Raw genomic sequence first — 14942 nt, 5'->3', positions numbered from 1 at the left:
CTCCCTTTCTAGGAGTACCAGTCGTGTAACACCCTGCCGTGTCCTGACCTGAAGAAGACCACCCCCTGGACCCCCTGGACGCCGGTCAACATCTCTGACAATGGCGGTCACTACGAGCAGCGGTTCCGGTACACCTGTAAGGCCCGCGTCCCGGACCCTGCCCTGCTAGAGGTGGGCCGACAGAGGATAGAGATGAGGTACTGCTCCAGTGATGGCTCCACTGGATGCTCTACTGACGGTGAGTGGAAGTTCATAGTTAACAGAATAAATAAATGGGGAGATAAACATCAACTGTCTTCTGGTGACGGTACTCCCAGCTGACACTAGCTCTTCAATTGAACCTGCACCCACTTTCACTTCTCTCTGACTACTCTCTCTACTCTCTCACTTACATTTTAGTCATTTAGCAGACACTCTTATCCAGAGCAATTAAGATTAAGTGCCTTGCTCAAGGGCACATCGACAGATTTTTCACCTAGTCGGCTCGGGATTAGAACCAGCAACCTTTCGGTTACTAGCACTATGCTCTTAACCACTAAGCTACCTGCCGCCTCCAGTCTGTTCTCTCTCACACTCTCTACTCTCTCTACCCTCACTTCACCTCCAGTCTGTTCTCTCTCACACTCTCTCTACTCTCTCTACCCTCACTTCACCTCCAGTCTGTTCTCTCTCACACTCTCTCTACTCTCTCTACCCTCACTTCACCTCCAGTCTGTTCTCTCTCACTCACTATCTCTCCATTTATCGCCCTCCCTCTCTATCCTTCTCTCTGTCCCTCTAGGCCTGTTAGTCGGCTTTCGCTCTCTCTCTCTCTCTCTCTCTCTCTTACTGTTTCTTAGTAGTGTTATCTTAATCGGCTGAAGTGTTTTTAGTCCCGGGCTGATTCCTTCAGCAGTTCCAAACGTCAAACGTGTTAATGAACTTCCACAATGAAAATCCACAGAGCTACTTAACAGTTTGGGGCTGCTAATTTTAGCGTCCTCGCATCAGCGCCATTATGGATCCAACTCCCCACTCTCTTCCCCTCTCACTTCTCCCTGACACAAGCACCATTGTGGCTCCAATTCCCCAGTTTGTCACTCTCAGCTCTCGCCTCAGCTGATACCATGGTGTCTTGACTCTCCCATCTCGGATTAGAGAGTCGTAAACACCAACAGGCTGCTAATTGACATGTTGTTGATGTTGTTTAGGAGGGGTCCAACCATTAGAGGGAGAGAGAGAAGAAAAGAAGGAGGGAGGGAGAGGGAGGGAGGGAGAGGGAGGGAGGGACAGCAGAGCAATATAGTGGCTTGGGTTACAGATGTACCAGTTAAAGTTTGTTTATTGAGTTGCTCGCAGCCCCAAAGGGAGGAGGATCTCTTCTTAAAGCTTTAGCGCTTTGCTAATCTGTATCAGGCAGCCACACACACTCGGCGCACACCCTAAATCATCAATGGGTGGGCACCGGAAAGAAAGTTAAGACTTACTAAATACAGTCTGTCTCTCTTTGCTCTCATTGCCTTCTGAAGTTAATGACTGTGGAGGTTTAAATTAACGAACATGGTGGCCATGTTAACGTTGATTCACAGCCTAATGAGGAGCAGCAGACAGACATCTAACAGGTTTATGAACAAAAAGCCATGTGTTGTCTGTCATCTTTCTGATTTTAAGGAGGAGGTGACGCAACATGTGATTCATTAAAAGCTGTTGGAGGAAACTCAACGTGAGATTAGCTAGCATGTTCATTAAGATACTCAAAGGAACTGCTGAGAGTACAACACTGGTTCTGACACAGTAGTAAAGCAGAATAGTCTTTGTTTTCTGAGCGCATTCAGAAAGCAAATGGTAATGGTATATGGCTGGGTGGTTGAGAGAGAGAGAGAGAGAGAGAGAAGAGAGAGAGAGAGAGAGAGAGAGAGAGAGAGAGAGAGAGAGAGAGAGAGAGAGAGAGAGAGAGAGAGAGAGAGAGAGAGAGAGAGAGAGAGAGAGAGAGAGAGAGGAGAGAGAGAGAGAGAGAAGAGAGAGAGAGAGAGAGAGAGAGCAGAGAGGAGAGAGGAGAGAGGAGAGAGGAGAGAGGAGAGAGGAGAGAGCAAATTTCATTCCTAAATAAAAATTAAAACAAAAATAAATTAAATAAAAATACAAAAACGCATATATATACATTCAACTCATTTCATCAACAAAAAATTGTTTCCCCTCCTCCACAAAACAAACCGCTCCTTCGTAACCCACTTCTCCTCAAACAATGGGAGATCTTTTACAGCCGAGAAGAACTCAAAATCCACTTTTATTTTCGCTTTCACTAATCCTTATAAAACACATCTTACATCCTGCCCATATCCCGTTTCTATCTTATGTTTCCTACTCAGAAATATTGACATCTTAGCTTGTCCCAAAATAAAATTTAACCGTTGACATTTTATTTTCTGTTGCTTACTATATTGAAACCCAAAATACAAACACTGTTATTGAAAATCTCCCCTACAGCTTTAAACAAAGACGTTTAAAGAAGAAATCTTAAAACTGCTCATGGATGAAAAAAAATACAGAGGAAGACACAGAAACCACATCTCTTTACAGAGTTAAGGCTGCGACTGAACTCTTTCATTTTCTTTAGAGCCACTTTCTTGTGTCTAGCAATTTCATGGCTTGTCAAACCTCCCACTGTTATTTTTGACATCAGAAACGTTGCTGATTCAATTAACAATTCACTTTCAGGAAAAAAATCTGTTACATTATAATCCTGCATATATTTCTTCCTTTTGTCAACTTCAGAAATGGATGTACCTTCTTCAATCCATACCTCCCTTCACCCCATTTATCTCACTATTTTGTTTGTGACGCGTCAGATGACTCACTCTCGCTATCCTCCCCAGAAGAAAACCACCATCTCTACAACCTGTTTATCCTCAACTGATTGATCAATCTCTACCTTCCTCTTAGAATTAGACCCTTCACCACCCCTTAAATTCTTCCTCTTACTCCTCGGTACTTTGAAAACAGCTGCTTCCTTTTCCATTATTTCAATCTCCTCTTGACCTCCAATTTCATTTTCCAGCACCACCTCAGCGACCGCAGTCGCAATCTCACGACTGTTTCCCTCCCTCTTTGATCTGATCTACCACAATTGCCCCGTAGCCACACTGCTTTCCTTTCCTACTTTCCAACCACATCTACCCACCTTCTCCCTTCCCCTGCAACCCTTAAAATGTTCATCCCTTCGCAGTGGTGCATTAGCTGCACAGCAATAGAGCTGCTACCGGGCTCTTCGCGCTCGTTCTCGGGACAATACGTACCAAATGCCCCTCTCTACACAGCCAAAGCAGAGAGAGAGAGAGAGAGACAGGCAGAGAGAGAGTGAAGGAGGGAGAGACGGGGCAGAGAGAGAGAGAGAGAGTGAAGGAGGGCGAGATGGGCAGAGAGATAGTGAAGGAGGGAGATACAGGGGCAGAGAGAGAGAGAGAGTGAAGGAGGGAGAGACGGGCAGAGAGAGAGAGAGAGAGAGAGTGAAGGAGGGAGAGAGGGGCAGAGAGAGAGAGAGAGCGAGAGAGAGAGACGGGCGGAGAGAGACGGGCAGAGAGAGAGAGAGAGAGAGAGAGAGAGAAAGAGAGAGAGAGAGAGAGAGAGAGAGAGAGAGAGAGAGAGAGAGAGAGAGAGAGAGAGAGAGAGAGAGAGAGAGAGAGAGAGAGAGAGAGAGAGAGAGAGAGAGAGAGAGAGAGAGAGAGAGAGAGAGAGAGAGGGAGTGGAGGAGAGAGACAAAAGGAGGGTGAAAGATTCAGTGCTTTGGCAGTGAGGAGGATGGATTCAACGACCCACTTCCTCATTATCACACTCCACATCCATCCATCCAAAGAGTGCACAGTGTGTGTGACAGAGTATTTGAGTGTGTGTGTGTGTATGTTATCATCCATGCGTGGCCCGATCATCCCAATGACAGATTCCTTTAGACCCAGGGCCCAGGGTCAGTAGTTATCACACAGAGAGGCCATCCTGAAGTAATCACCTCCATACTGAAGCTGTGTATTGATGTCTGCCACGGTGTGTGTGTGATGGGGCCACAGAGCCAAAGGTCCCTCAGTCCCCCTCTATCCTCCAGAGATGATGAGAGCCCAGTGGGAATGGACTGTACTGTCACCCAATGAAGATTTACAGTTAGCAGCGGGCTATTCGCTATCGATTTGAGTCCACACGCACGCACGCACGCACGCACGCACACACACACACACACACACACACACACACACACACACACACACACACACACACACACACACACACACACACACACACACACACACAAACAAACACGTCCTAGGCGTTTATAAGAGGACGGTGATAAAGCAGGCTGATAAAGTGTGTGAGCGCGTGTGTGTGTGTGGCTACAGTTGAAGTCGGAAGTTTACATACACTTAGGTTGGAGTCATTAAAACTCGTTTTTCAACCACTTCACAAATTTCTTGTTAACAAACTATAGTTTTGGCAAGTCGGTTAGGACATCTACTTTGTGCATGACACAAGTAATTTTTCCAACAATTGTTTACAGACAGATTATTTCACTTACAATTCACTGTATCGCAATTCCAGTGGGTCAGAAGTTTACATACACTAAGTTGACTGTGTCTTTAAACAGCTTGGAAAATTCCAGAAAATGATGTCATGGCTTTAGAAGCTTCTGATAGGCTAATTGACACCATTTGAGACTATTGGACCTGTGGATGTATCTCAAGGCCTACCTTCAAACGCAGTGCCTCTTTGCTTGACATCATGGGAAAATCAAAAGAAAGACCTCAGAAAAAAATGTGTAGACCATCACAAGTCTGGTTCATCCTTGGGAGCAATTTCCAAACGCCTGAAGGTACCACGTTCATCTGTACAAACAATAATACACAGGTATAAACACCATTGAACCATGCAGCCGTCATACCGCTCAGGAAGGAGACGCGTTCTGTCTCCTAGAGATGAACGTACTTTGGTGCAAAAAGTGCAAATCAATCCCAGAACAACAGCAAAGGACCTTGTGAAGATGCTGGAGGAAATAGGTACAAAAGTATCTATATCCACAGTAAAACGAGTCCTATATCGACATAACCTGAAAGGCCGCTCAGCAAGGAAGAAGCCACTGCTCCAAAACCGCCATAAAAAAGCCAGACTACGGTTTGCAACTGCACATGGGGACAAAGATCGTACTTTTTGGAGAAATGTCCTCTGGTCTGATGAAACAAAAATATAACTGTTTGGCCATAATGACCATCGTTATGTTTGGAGGAAAAAGGGGAAGGCTTGCAAGCCGAAGAACACTGGCTCCAGGTCATCTATAAATCACTGCTAGGCAAATCCTCGTCTTACCTTAGCTCACTGGTCACCATAGCAACACCCACCCGTAGTCTGCGCTCCAGCAGGTATATCTCACTGGTCATCCCCAAAGCCAACACCTCCTTTGGCCGCCATTCCTTCCAGTTCTCTGCTGCCAATGACTGGAACGAACTGCAAAAATCTCTGAAGCTGGAGACTCTTATCTCCCTCACTAACTTTAAGCGTCAGTTGTCAGAGCAGCTTACCGATCACTGCACCTGTACACAGCCATTCTGAAATTAGCCCACCCAACTACCTCATCCCCATATTGTTATTTATTTTGCTAATTTGCACCCCAGTATCTCTATTTGCACATCATCTTTTGCACATCTATCATTCCAGTGTTAATACGAAATTGTAACTATTTTGCACTATGGCCTATTTATTGCCTTACCTCCATAACTTACTACATTCGCACACACTGTATATATATTTTCTGTTTGTATTTTTGACTTTATGTTTTGTTTACCCCATATGTAACTCTGTGTTGTTGTTTTTATTGCACTGCTTTGCTTTATCTTGGCCAGGTCGCAGTTGTAAATGAGAACTTGTTCTCAACTGGCTTACCTGGTTAAATAAAGGTGAAATAAAAAAATAAAAACACCATCCCAACCGTACAGCACGGGGGTGGCAGCATCATGCTGTGGGGGTGCTTTGCTGCAGGAGGGGACTGGTGCACTTCACAAAATAGATGGCATCATGAGGAAGGAAAATTAAGTGTATATATTGCAGCAACATCTCAAGACATCAGTCAGGAAGTTAAAGCTTGGTCGCAAATGGGTCTTCCAAATGGACAATGACCCCAAGCATACTTCCAAAGTTGTAGCAAAATGGCTTAAGGACAACAAAGTCAAGGAATTGGAGTGGCCATCACAAAGCCCTGACCTCAATCCTATAGAAAATCTGTGGGCAGAACTGAAAAAGTGTTTGCGAGCAAGGAGGCCTACAAACCTGACTCAGTTACACCAGCTCTGTCAGGAGGAATGGGCCAAAATTCACCCAACTTATTGTGGGAAGCTTGTGGAAGGCTACCCAAAACGTTTGACCCAAGTTAAACAATTTAAAGGCAATGCTACCAAATACTAATTGAGTGTATGTAAACTTCTGACCCACTGGAAATGTGATGAAAGAAATAAAAGCTGAAATAAATCATTCTCTCTACTATTATTCTGACATTTCACATTCTTAAAATAAAGTGGTGATCCTAACTGACCTAAGACAGGGAACTTTTACTAGGATTAAATGTCAGGAATTGTGAAAAACTGAGTTTAAATGTATTTGGCTAAGTTTTATGTAAACTTCCGACTTCAGCTGTACATTCGTGCATGCCTGCCTGCGTTACTTTGTTTGTGTGTGTGTCTATTTGTGTGTGTGTGTCTTCTGAAATACGGAAGTGCCTGTATTTAGACATGAGCACAGTAGATAGTAAACCTCAGAGACAGATAGAGTCGTCATGCGTAGCCAGAATGGTTTATACTCTAATGAAACACATGAAACATTATCACACACATAAAACCACACTGCCTCTCTATGTAGTGGTTGGAAATAAGAAACTCCAGTAGTCATAAGTGAATAAAGACTGCTACACACACACACCACGTCTACCTACATATATAACAATATAATAAAGGACCAGGAGGTTTTCCTGTGACAAGTCCAGGAAAAACTCTGGGCTCTATTTATACATTATACTGTATATTGTACTAACAGGCCTAGAGGGACAGAGAGAAGGATGGAGAGGGAGGGAGATAAATGGAGAGAGCAAGTGAGCAAGAGAGAACAAACTGGAGGTGAAGTGAGGGTGGAGAGAGTAGAGGGAGTCCTGTCCGGAAGGTGTGCTTGTCAAGCTGCCTTATACTACAAAAACAGGAGGCTCCTGCACTATGGTCCGTGCCTGTGGCTGGACGGCGTTCGAGCTTGTTGTCGTTTGTCGTTATCCGACTGGCCGGTGTTGCCCGGAGCTCCCCCATCTGATAGCGCCGTCAAAGGAGCACATCATAAGGAGAAAGGCAATCAACGACGGTCGCATGTCATGAGCCGTGGAAGCCGAAGACAGCGACCTCCTGCAAAGCAGTCTACACTCCCAACAAGAGGCCCAGAGCGGATACAAACAACAAATAGTTTTGCCGTCCTGGAGCCTGATCTTCCTGCACCTTCATCGCTGGGGGTGTCTGCGGCCGCAGTGCCTATGACTACGATTTTGAAGTCGACGTCACCAACCTTCTCCATCTGTCGGAGGCCTGTATCATGTGAAGCGTGGGAGTGGGCGGATTTCCTCGTCCTTCTCGCCAGCCGGGATTTTGGGCAGCTCCATGGTAAGAAATGTGACCATTCCTGGTGCAAAATCAATGTCCTATCCCGGAGCTCGAGTGAATGACATTACTAAGCTGCTCCCGAATGTACTACGTCAGGACATTGAAATCGATTCTATCATAGTCCATGTGGGTTTTAATGACATTATGAAGGGCAGCTCTGAACAGTTGAAACTGGATTTTCAAGAGCTGATTGACTCTTTGCTAGACACTAACAAACAAACCATCATATCTGGCACTGTGCCCTCTCTGAATCATGGCATTGAACCCTTTAGCAGGATTATTGCTCTTCACAACTGGCTACGTGATTATTGCAGCTCAATGGGTTTAACTTTTGTTGACAATTTCGATACCTTTTAGAAATAAAACACTTTTTATAAAGAGTATGGGATCCTGGATCCTTTCACAGCATTATAAGGCTGCGTTGAGACAATGACTTAGCAATGACCCAAGCCCAGCTCAGCTAATCCCTACCATTGTGACACAGAGTTGTCAAAATGCTTCAGCAAATGTACATTACATCAGGGGTGTCGGTAGACACAATATAAGTAACCTAATTTATGTCCCTCTAACTGCCCTGAATGCCTCTGCTGATCCTACAGTGATTGTATGTAGTAATCATGTGCCTAAGAACCAGATTTATACTGTTAACACTGAGCTGGTGTGCCCGAGGAGAATGTCCACTGTGTGCAGCTCACCCTGCACTAACATAAAGAACATGAGCACATCTACTGCTGCTAAGCTTCCCAGTAAAGCACTAAAAACAACTAAGCATCCCAGAAGAAAAGTGCTCAAAATAGCCCACGTTAACATATGTAGATTAAGAAACAAGGTTCATGAAATCAATAGTTTGCTAGTAACAGATGTGAAACTCACTTATATAATACCTTTGATGATACAGTTGTAGCAATACAAGGTTATAACATTTACAGAAAAGATAGAAATGCCAATGGTGGAGGTGTTGCTGTTTATATTCAGAACCACATTCCTGTGAAGATTAGAGAGGATCTCATGTTAAATACTGTTGAAGTAATATGGCTACAGGTTCATCTGCCTCACCTAAAGCCAATTCTGGTGGGAAGCTGCTATAGACCACCAAGTGCTAACAGTCAGTATCTGGATAACGTGTGTGAAATGCTTGATAATGTATGTGATATCAATAGAGAGGTATACTTTATGTGTGATTTAAATATTGACTGGCTTTCATCAGGCTGCCCACTCAAGAGAAAGCTTCAAACTGTAACCAGTGCCTGCAACCTGGTTCAGGTTATCAGTCAACCTACCGGGGTGGTTACGAACAGTACAGGAATAAAATCATCAACATGTATTGATCATATCTTTACTAATGCTGCAGAGATTTGTTTGAAAGCAGTATCCAAATCCATTGGATGTAGTGATCACAATATAGTAGCCATATCTAGGAAAACCAAAATTCTAAAAGCTGGGCCTAATATTGTGTATAAGAGGTCATAAAATAAGTTTTGTAGTGATTCCTGTGTTGTTGATGTAAAGAATATATGTTGGTCCGTGGTGTGTAATGAGGAGCAAACAGACACTGCACTTGACACATTTATGAAATTGCTTACACCACCAAGAAAGCGGCACCATGAAGACCAAGGAGATCTCCAAACAGGTCAGGGACAAAGTTGTGGAGAAGTCCCCTGTAGCTCAGTTGGTAGAGCATGGCGCTTGCAACAACAGGGTTGTGGGTTCATTTCCCACGGGGGGCCAGTATGAAAATTTATGCATTCACTAACTGTAAGTCGCTCTGGATAAGAGCGTCTGCTAAATGACTAAAATGTAAATGTAAGTACAGATCTAGGTTGGGTTATAAAAAAATATCAGAAACTTTGAACATCCCACGGAGCACCATTAAGTCCATTATTAAATATGGCACCACAACAAACCTGCCAAGAGAGGGCCGCCCACCAAAACTCACGGACCAGGCAAGGAGGGCATTAATCAGAGAGGTAATAAAGAGACCAAAGATAACCCTGAAGGAGATGCAAAGCTCCACAGCGGAGATTGTAGTATCTGTCCATAGGACCACTTTAAGCCATACACTCCACAGAGCTGGGCTTTACGGAAGAGTGGCCAGAAAAAAAGCCATTGCTTAAAGAAAAAAATAAGCAAACACGTTTGGTGTTCGCCAAAAGGCATGTGGGAGACTCCCCCAAACATATGGAAGAAGGTACTCTGGTCAGATGAGACAAAAATTGAGCTTTTTGGCCATCAAGGAAAACGCTATGTCTGGCGCTAACCCAACACCTCTCATCACCCCGAGAACACCATCCCCACAATGAAGCATGGTAGTGGCAGCATCATGCTGTAGGGATGTTTTTCATCGGCAGGGACTGGGAAACTGGTCAATATTGAAGGAATGATGGATGGCGCTAAATACAGGGAAATCCTTGAGGGAAACCTGTTTCAGTCTTCCAGAGATTTGAGACTGGGACGGAGGTCCACCTTCCAGCAGGACAATGACCCTAAGCATACTGCTAAAGCAACAAAGCCTCCCGAGTGGCGCAGTTGTTTAAGGCACTGCATTGCAGTGCTAGCTGTGCCACTAGAGATCCTGGTTCGAATCCAGGCTCTGTCGTAGCCGGCCGCGACCGGGAGACCCATGGGGCGGCCCACAATTGTCCCAGCGTCGTCCAGGGTAGGGGAGGGAATGGCTGGCAGGGATGTAGCTCAGTTGGTAGAGCATGGTGTTTGCAACGCCAGGGTTGTGGGTTGGATTCCTACGGGGGGTATGAAAAAATTACAATAATAATGTATGCACTCACTAACTGTAAGTCGCTCTGGATAAAAGCGTCTGCTAAATGACTTAAATGTAAAATGCAACACTCGAGTGGTTTAAGGGGAAACATTTAAATGGATGCTTGAATTCATACTTTTAATAAAAACTTTTATCGAATACAAACACCAACTTTTTCCTCATTTGACACAATATGTAAGCTGAGATTCAATTGGCACATGCACATTTGCGCTGAGTTGAGCAACACAAATGAGGAAAAAGTTGTTGTTTGTGTTCAATAAAAGTTTTTATTAAAAGTATGAATTTCAGCACCCCGCGGAAGGACCACAATTTTACAGGACAAACAGGTAAGCATTTTAAGAATTGACATGTTTACAAGTATCAACTGATGGTCAATGTTGTTGCTAGCAAATCACGCGACCAGTTATCAAAACTCAACTCTGCCTCGATATAAGAGAACAGAGTTGAGCGTTCCTCAGCTAACCACTATGATGACACACTAAATGCGTTTGATGGATTGCGGAAAATGAGCAGTAATATGTTTTTGTAGGTATGTCTTCCAATGGTGCGACTGCTTTCGGCACTAAAGATTATACAACCAACTTGAATAAACGCTTGTAGGTAAGGATTCCAGCAGTGGTGTAGCCTATGGGCGTTACGGATATAACTTAGGCCTATTATTGATATCTACATAGCAATGATGTGAATCACACTGCTGTTCTCTCAATTATTTGCACCTTACGGATTGTGGTTGTTATGGATGGCTGTTCACAAATGCATAGGTGTATTTTAACCCAATAATTGTTCAATTGAAGAAGTGTAGGCTAAGCTGCCGATCAATCATTGTTTTTGCGATCCGTGGACAGCCATTGAAAAATATGCTGTTGCAACAGCTGCATAGTGTGGATCACAGCCTATAGAATACAAGTTTGAGGGAGTTCCTCCCTTGTAAACTCCTCCGTGGTATTGTGCTCCACACATACTGTCAGAAACCAGTTTAATTTAAGAAGACCCCGAGTAGGGCTTTTATTTCTCAATCTAAATCATGCCAATTAAAAAAAAGTCCAAAGGCCTTGACACATGCCCCAAACTCGTACACTTTTGATAGACTTCAACAGCTGCAAATTATTGAGATATCAAAGTGTCACACATAGAGATCCTATTAAATTAACAAAGTATTCTAATTCCTAATTCTATAGTGTCCCCAACAAAAACGTCACAAAAATAGCACTTTTCGGTAGTGCTCAAAGCGATGACGTTCCATGAGAGCAGCATTTATTTCAACCATGTTTTGAAGCAATGAGCCCAATCAGTCCACAATGACAAAAACATAAGTAGGCCAGAACTATGTATTTAGAAATATAAACAATACTGTATGTCTCTGGAGTAGACTAAGAAGTCCTTTGTTTTTGGGGTTATGTTCAGCTAAAACGATTTGACTAATCTATATTTCCATATTTCCAAGTCCTATTCTTAAAGATCAAGGGGTATTTACAGTGCCTTCAGAAAGTATTCACACCCCTGGACTTTTTTCACATTATGTTGTGTTACAGCTTGAATTTAAAATGGATTACATTTATATTTTGTATCACTGGCCTACACACAATACCCCATAATGTCAAAGTGGAATTATGTTTTCTAAATCTTTACAAATTAATAAAAAATGAAAAGCTGAAATGTCTTGAGTCAATAAGTATTCAACCCCTTTGTTATGGCAAATTAATAATTTGCTTAACAAGTCACATAATAAGTTGCATGGACTCACTCTGTGCAATAATAGTGTTTAACATGATTTTGTAATGACTACCTCATCTCTGTACCCTACACATACAATTATCTGTAAGGTCCCTCAGTTGAGCTGTGAATTTCAAACACAGATTCAACAACAAAGACCAGGGAGGTTGTACAATGCCTCGCAAAGAAGGGCAACTATTGGTAGATGGGTAAAAAATAAAAATAAAGCAGACTTTGAATATCACTTTGAGCACGGTGAAGTTATTAATTACATTTTGGATGGTGTATCAACACACCCAATCACTACAAAGATACAGGCGTCCTTCCTAACTCAGTTGCCAGAGAGGAAGGAAACCGCTCAGGGATTTCACCATGAGGCCAATGGTGACTTTAAAACAGTTACAGAGTTTAAATGGCTGTGATAGGAGAAAAGTGAGGATGGATCAACAACATTGGGACACTGGGAGATTAATTCACCTTTCAGCAGGACAATAACCTAAAACACAAGGCCAAATCTACACTGAAGTTGCTTACCAAGAAGACCGTGAATATTCCTGAGTGGCCGAGTTACAGTTTTGACTTAAATCTGCTTGAAAATCTATGGCAAGACCTGAAAATGGTTGTCTAGCAATGATCAACAACCAATTTGACAGAGCTTGAAGAATTTTGAAAAGATAAGTGGGTAAATGTTGCACACTCCAGGTGTGTGATTCTCTTAGAGATTCTCTTACCCAGAAAGACTCACAGCTGTAATCACTGCCAAATGTGATTCTAACATGTATTGACTCAGGGGGTTGAATACTTATCTAATCAAGATATATTATTGTTATATTTTTCCCTAATGTTTTACAAATGTTAAAATTTTTCTTACACTTTGACATTACAGAGTATTTTGTGTAGATCGTTGACATGAAATCCCTTTTAATCCCACTTTGTAACACAACAAAATGTGGAAAAACTCAAGAGGCGTGAATACTTTCTAAAGGGACCGTAATTAATTGGAATGACTGGAAATCTGATAGACTTTGGTTTTTAATGTAAATATAAAGCCTAATCATTTTATTATCTGTGTTGAAGTAGAAAGCAATGGGTTGGAAGCCTACATAACCCATAAAGTAAAATGCAGCATCCATTTATGGCCAGCTATGTAAACTCTAACATTGATTTATTTTGCAATAATGGCGCTTAATGTGTTAATATACATTGTTGTTTTCTTATAATGCCTCTTAAGGGGAAAGTTATCTGAAAGTAACTGAAAGTAATCAGATTACATTACTGAGTTTGGGTAAATGCATAGGTGTACATTAAGAAAGTAACCTATCCAACCCTGTGTATACATATGATATGACTGTGAGAACCACTCATGCGAACTGTTCCAACCTCTCTTTTGGAGAAAAGCTTCCCTTTAATATACAGGTGATTCCCTGACAGTCACCGATATGAACTCTGTTTTATCAGGCCTTTTGAGGTGTGGGCCTCCCTCCCTTTCTTCTGAATGTCATCATGTTTGTCATGGAAGGATCAGAGGGATCAGAAATGACTGACATTTGGCGATTTCAGCTCCATTTGAAACATCTTTTAAACCAGACACGAGTCCCAACTACATCGTGCCGATACTGAAGGCTAGATCAATTTTCTCTGGAAATAATTGAAAATATTAAATATTAGGAGGTTTCATCTCTCGTTGCTATCTATCTAAATTAGATAGAATAGATAAAGCGTATAAGATTAAGCCAAGCAATCAGTATGTATTGTTTTAGGCATACTGAGGCGTTTTGTACCAGCGATCAAGACTTAATGATGGTTATTAGTTAATAAGTTAAGATATTAATTGATTAGGAGATATTTCTCAGTGCATCTACTCAGTGATTTTTTATGTAATGTTTTCTCCTTTCTTGTCGCTCTGTAATGCTATTCATTATATGAATCGTATACTATATATCATATTTCAGTTGCTGTATTCAACACAATCCACACAAAGATCCATGCAATCCATCACACATTTTTGGTAGAACGGTTTTACTCTGTGCTTACATACACTACATGGCCAAAAGTGGACACCTGCTCGTCGAACATCTCATTCCAAAATCATGGGCATTAATATGGAGTTGGTCCCCCCTTTGCTGCTATAACAGCCTCCACTCTTCTGGAAAGGCTTTCCACTAGATGTTGGAACATTACTGCGGGGACTTGCTTCCATTCAGCCACAAGAGCATTAGTGAGGTCGGGCACTGATGTTGGGCGATTAGGCCTGGCTCGCAGTCAGCGTTCCAATTCCCCCCAAAGGTGGTTCATTACTCCAGAGAACGTGTTTCCACTGCTCCAGAGTCCAATGGCAGCGGGCATTACACCACTCCAGCCAACGCTTGGCATTGCGCATGGTGATCTTAGGCTTGTGTGCGGCTGCTCGGCCATTTCATTAAGCTATTATTGTGCTGACGTTGCTTCCAGAAGCAGTTTGGAACTCGGCGGTCCCGTTCTGTGAGCTTGTGTGGCCTACCACTTCACAGCTTAGCCGTTGTTGCTCCTAGATGTTTCCACTTCACAATAATAGCACTTACAGTTGACCAGGGCAGCTCTAGCAGGGCAGAAATTTGACGAACTCACTTGTTGGAAAGGTGGCATCCTATGACGGTGCCACATTGAAAGTCCCTGAGCTCTTCAGTACGGGCCATTTTACTGCTAATGTTTCCCTTCTCTCTTTCTCTCTCTCTCTCTCTCTCTCTCTCTCTCTCTCTCTCTCTCTCTCTCTCTCTCTCTCTGTCTCTGTCTCTGTCTCTCTCTCTGTCTACCATGCTACCCCTCTC

At 42.9% G+C, this 14942-nt stretch overlaps 1 protein-coding gene across 3 annotated transcripts in view; it reads left to right on the top strand.

Moving 5' to 3' along the window:
- sema5a (sema domain, seven thrombospondin repeats (type 1 and type 1-like), transmembrane domain (TM) and short cytoplasmic domain, (semaphorin) 5A) overlaps window positions 1-14942 on the top strand; it is a 192829-nt gene that overhangs the window by 157438 nt on the left and 20449 nt on the right. For all 3 annotated transcript variants that reach the window (XM_084152038.1, XM_084152039.1, XM_084152040.1), the window contains one exon: window positions 13-238. In XM_084152038.1, the coding sequence (XP_084008164.1) occupies window positions 13-238 (226 nt within the window). The remainder of the gene's footprint in view (window positions 1-12; window positions 239-14942) is intronic.

The sequence above is a fragment of the Coregonus lavaretus genome (assembly GCF_964263955.1).
Source record: "Coregonus lavaretus genome assembly, chromosome: 34".
Lineage (NCBI taxonomy): Eukaryota > Metazoa > Chordata > Actinopteri > Salmoniformes > Salmonidae > Coregonus > Coregonus lavaretus.
Note: the sequence above shows the minus strand (reverse complement) of the source record. Positions and strands in the feature narration are given on the sequence as shown.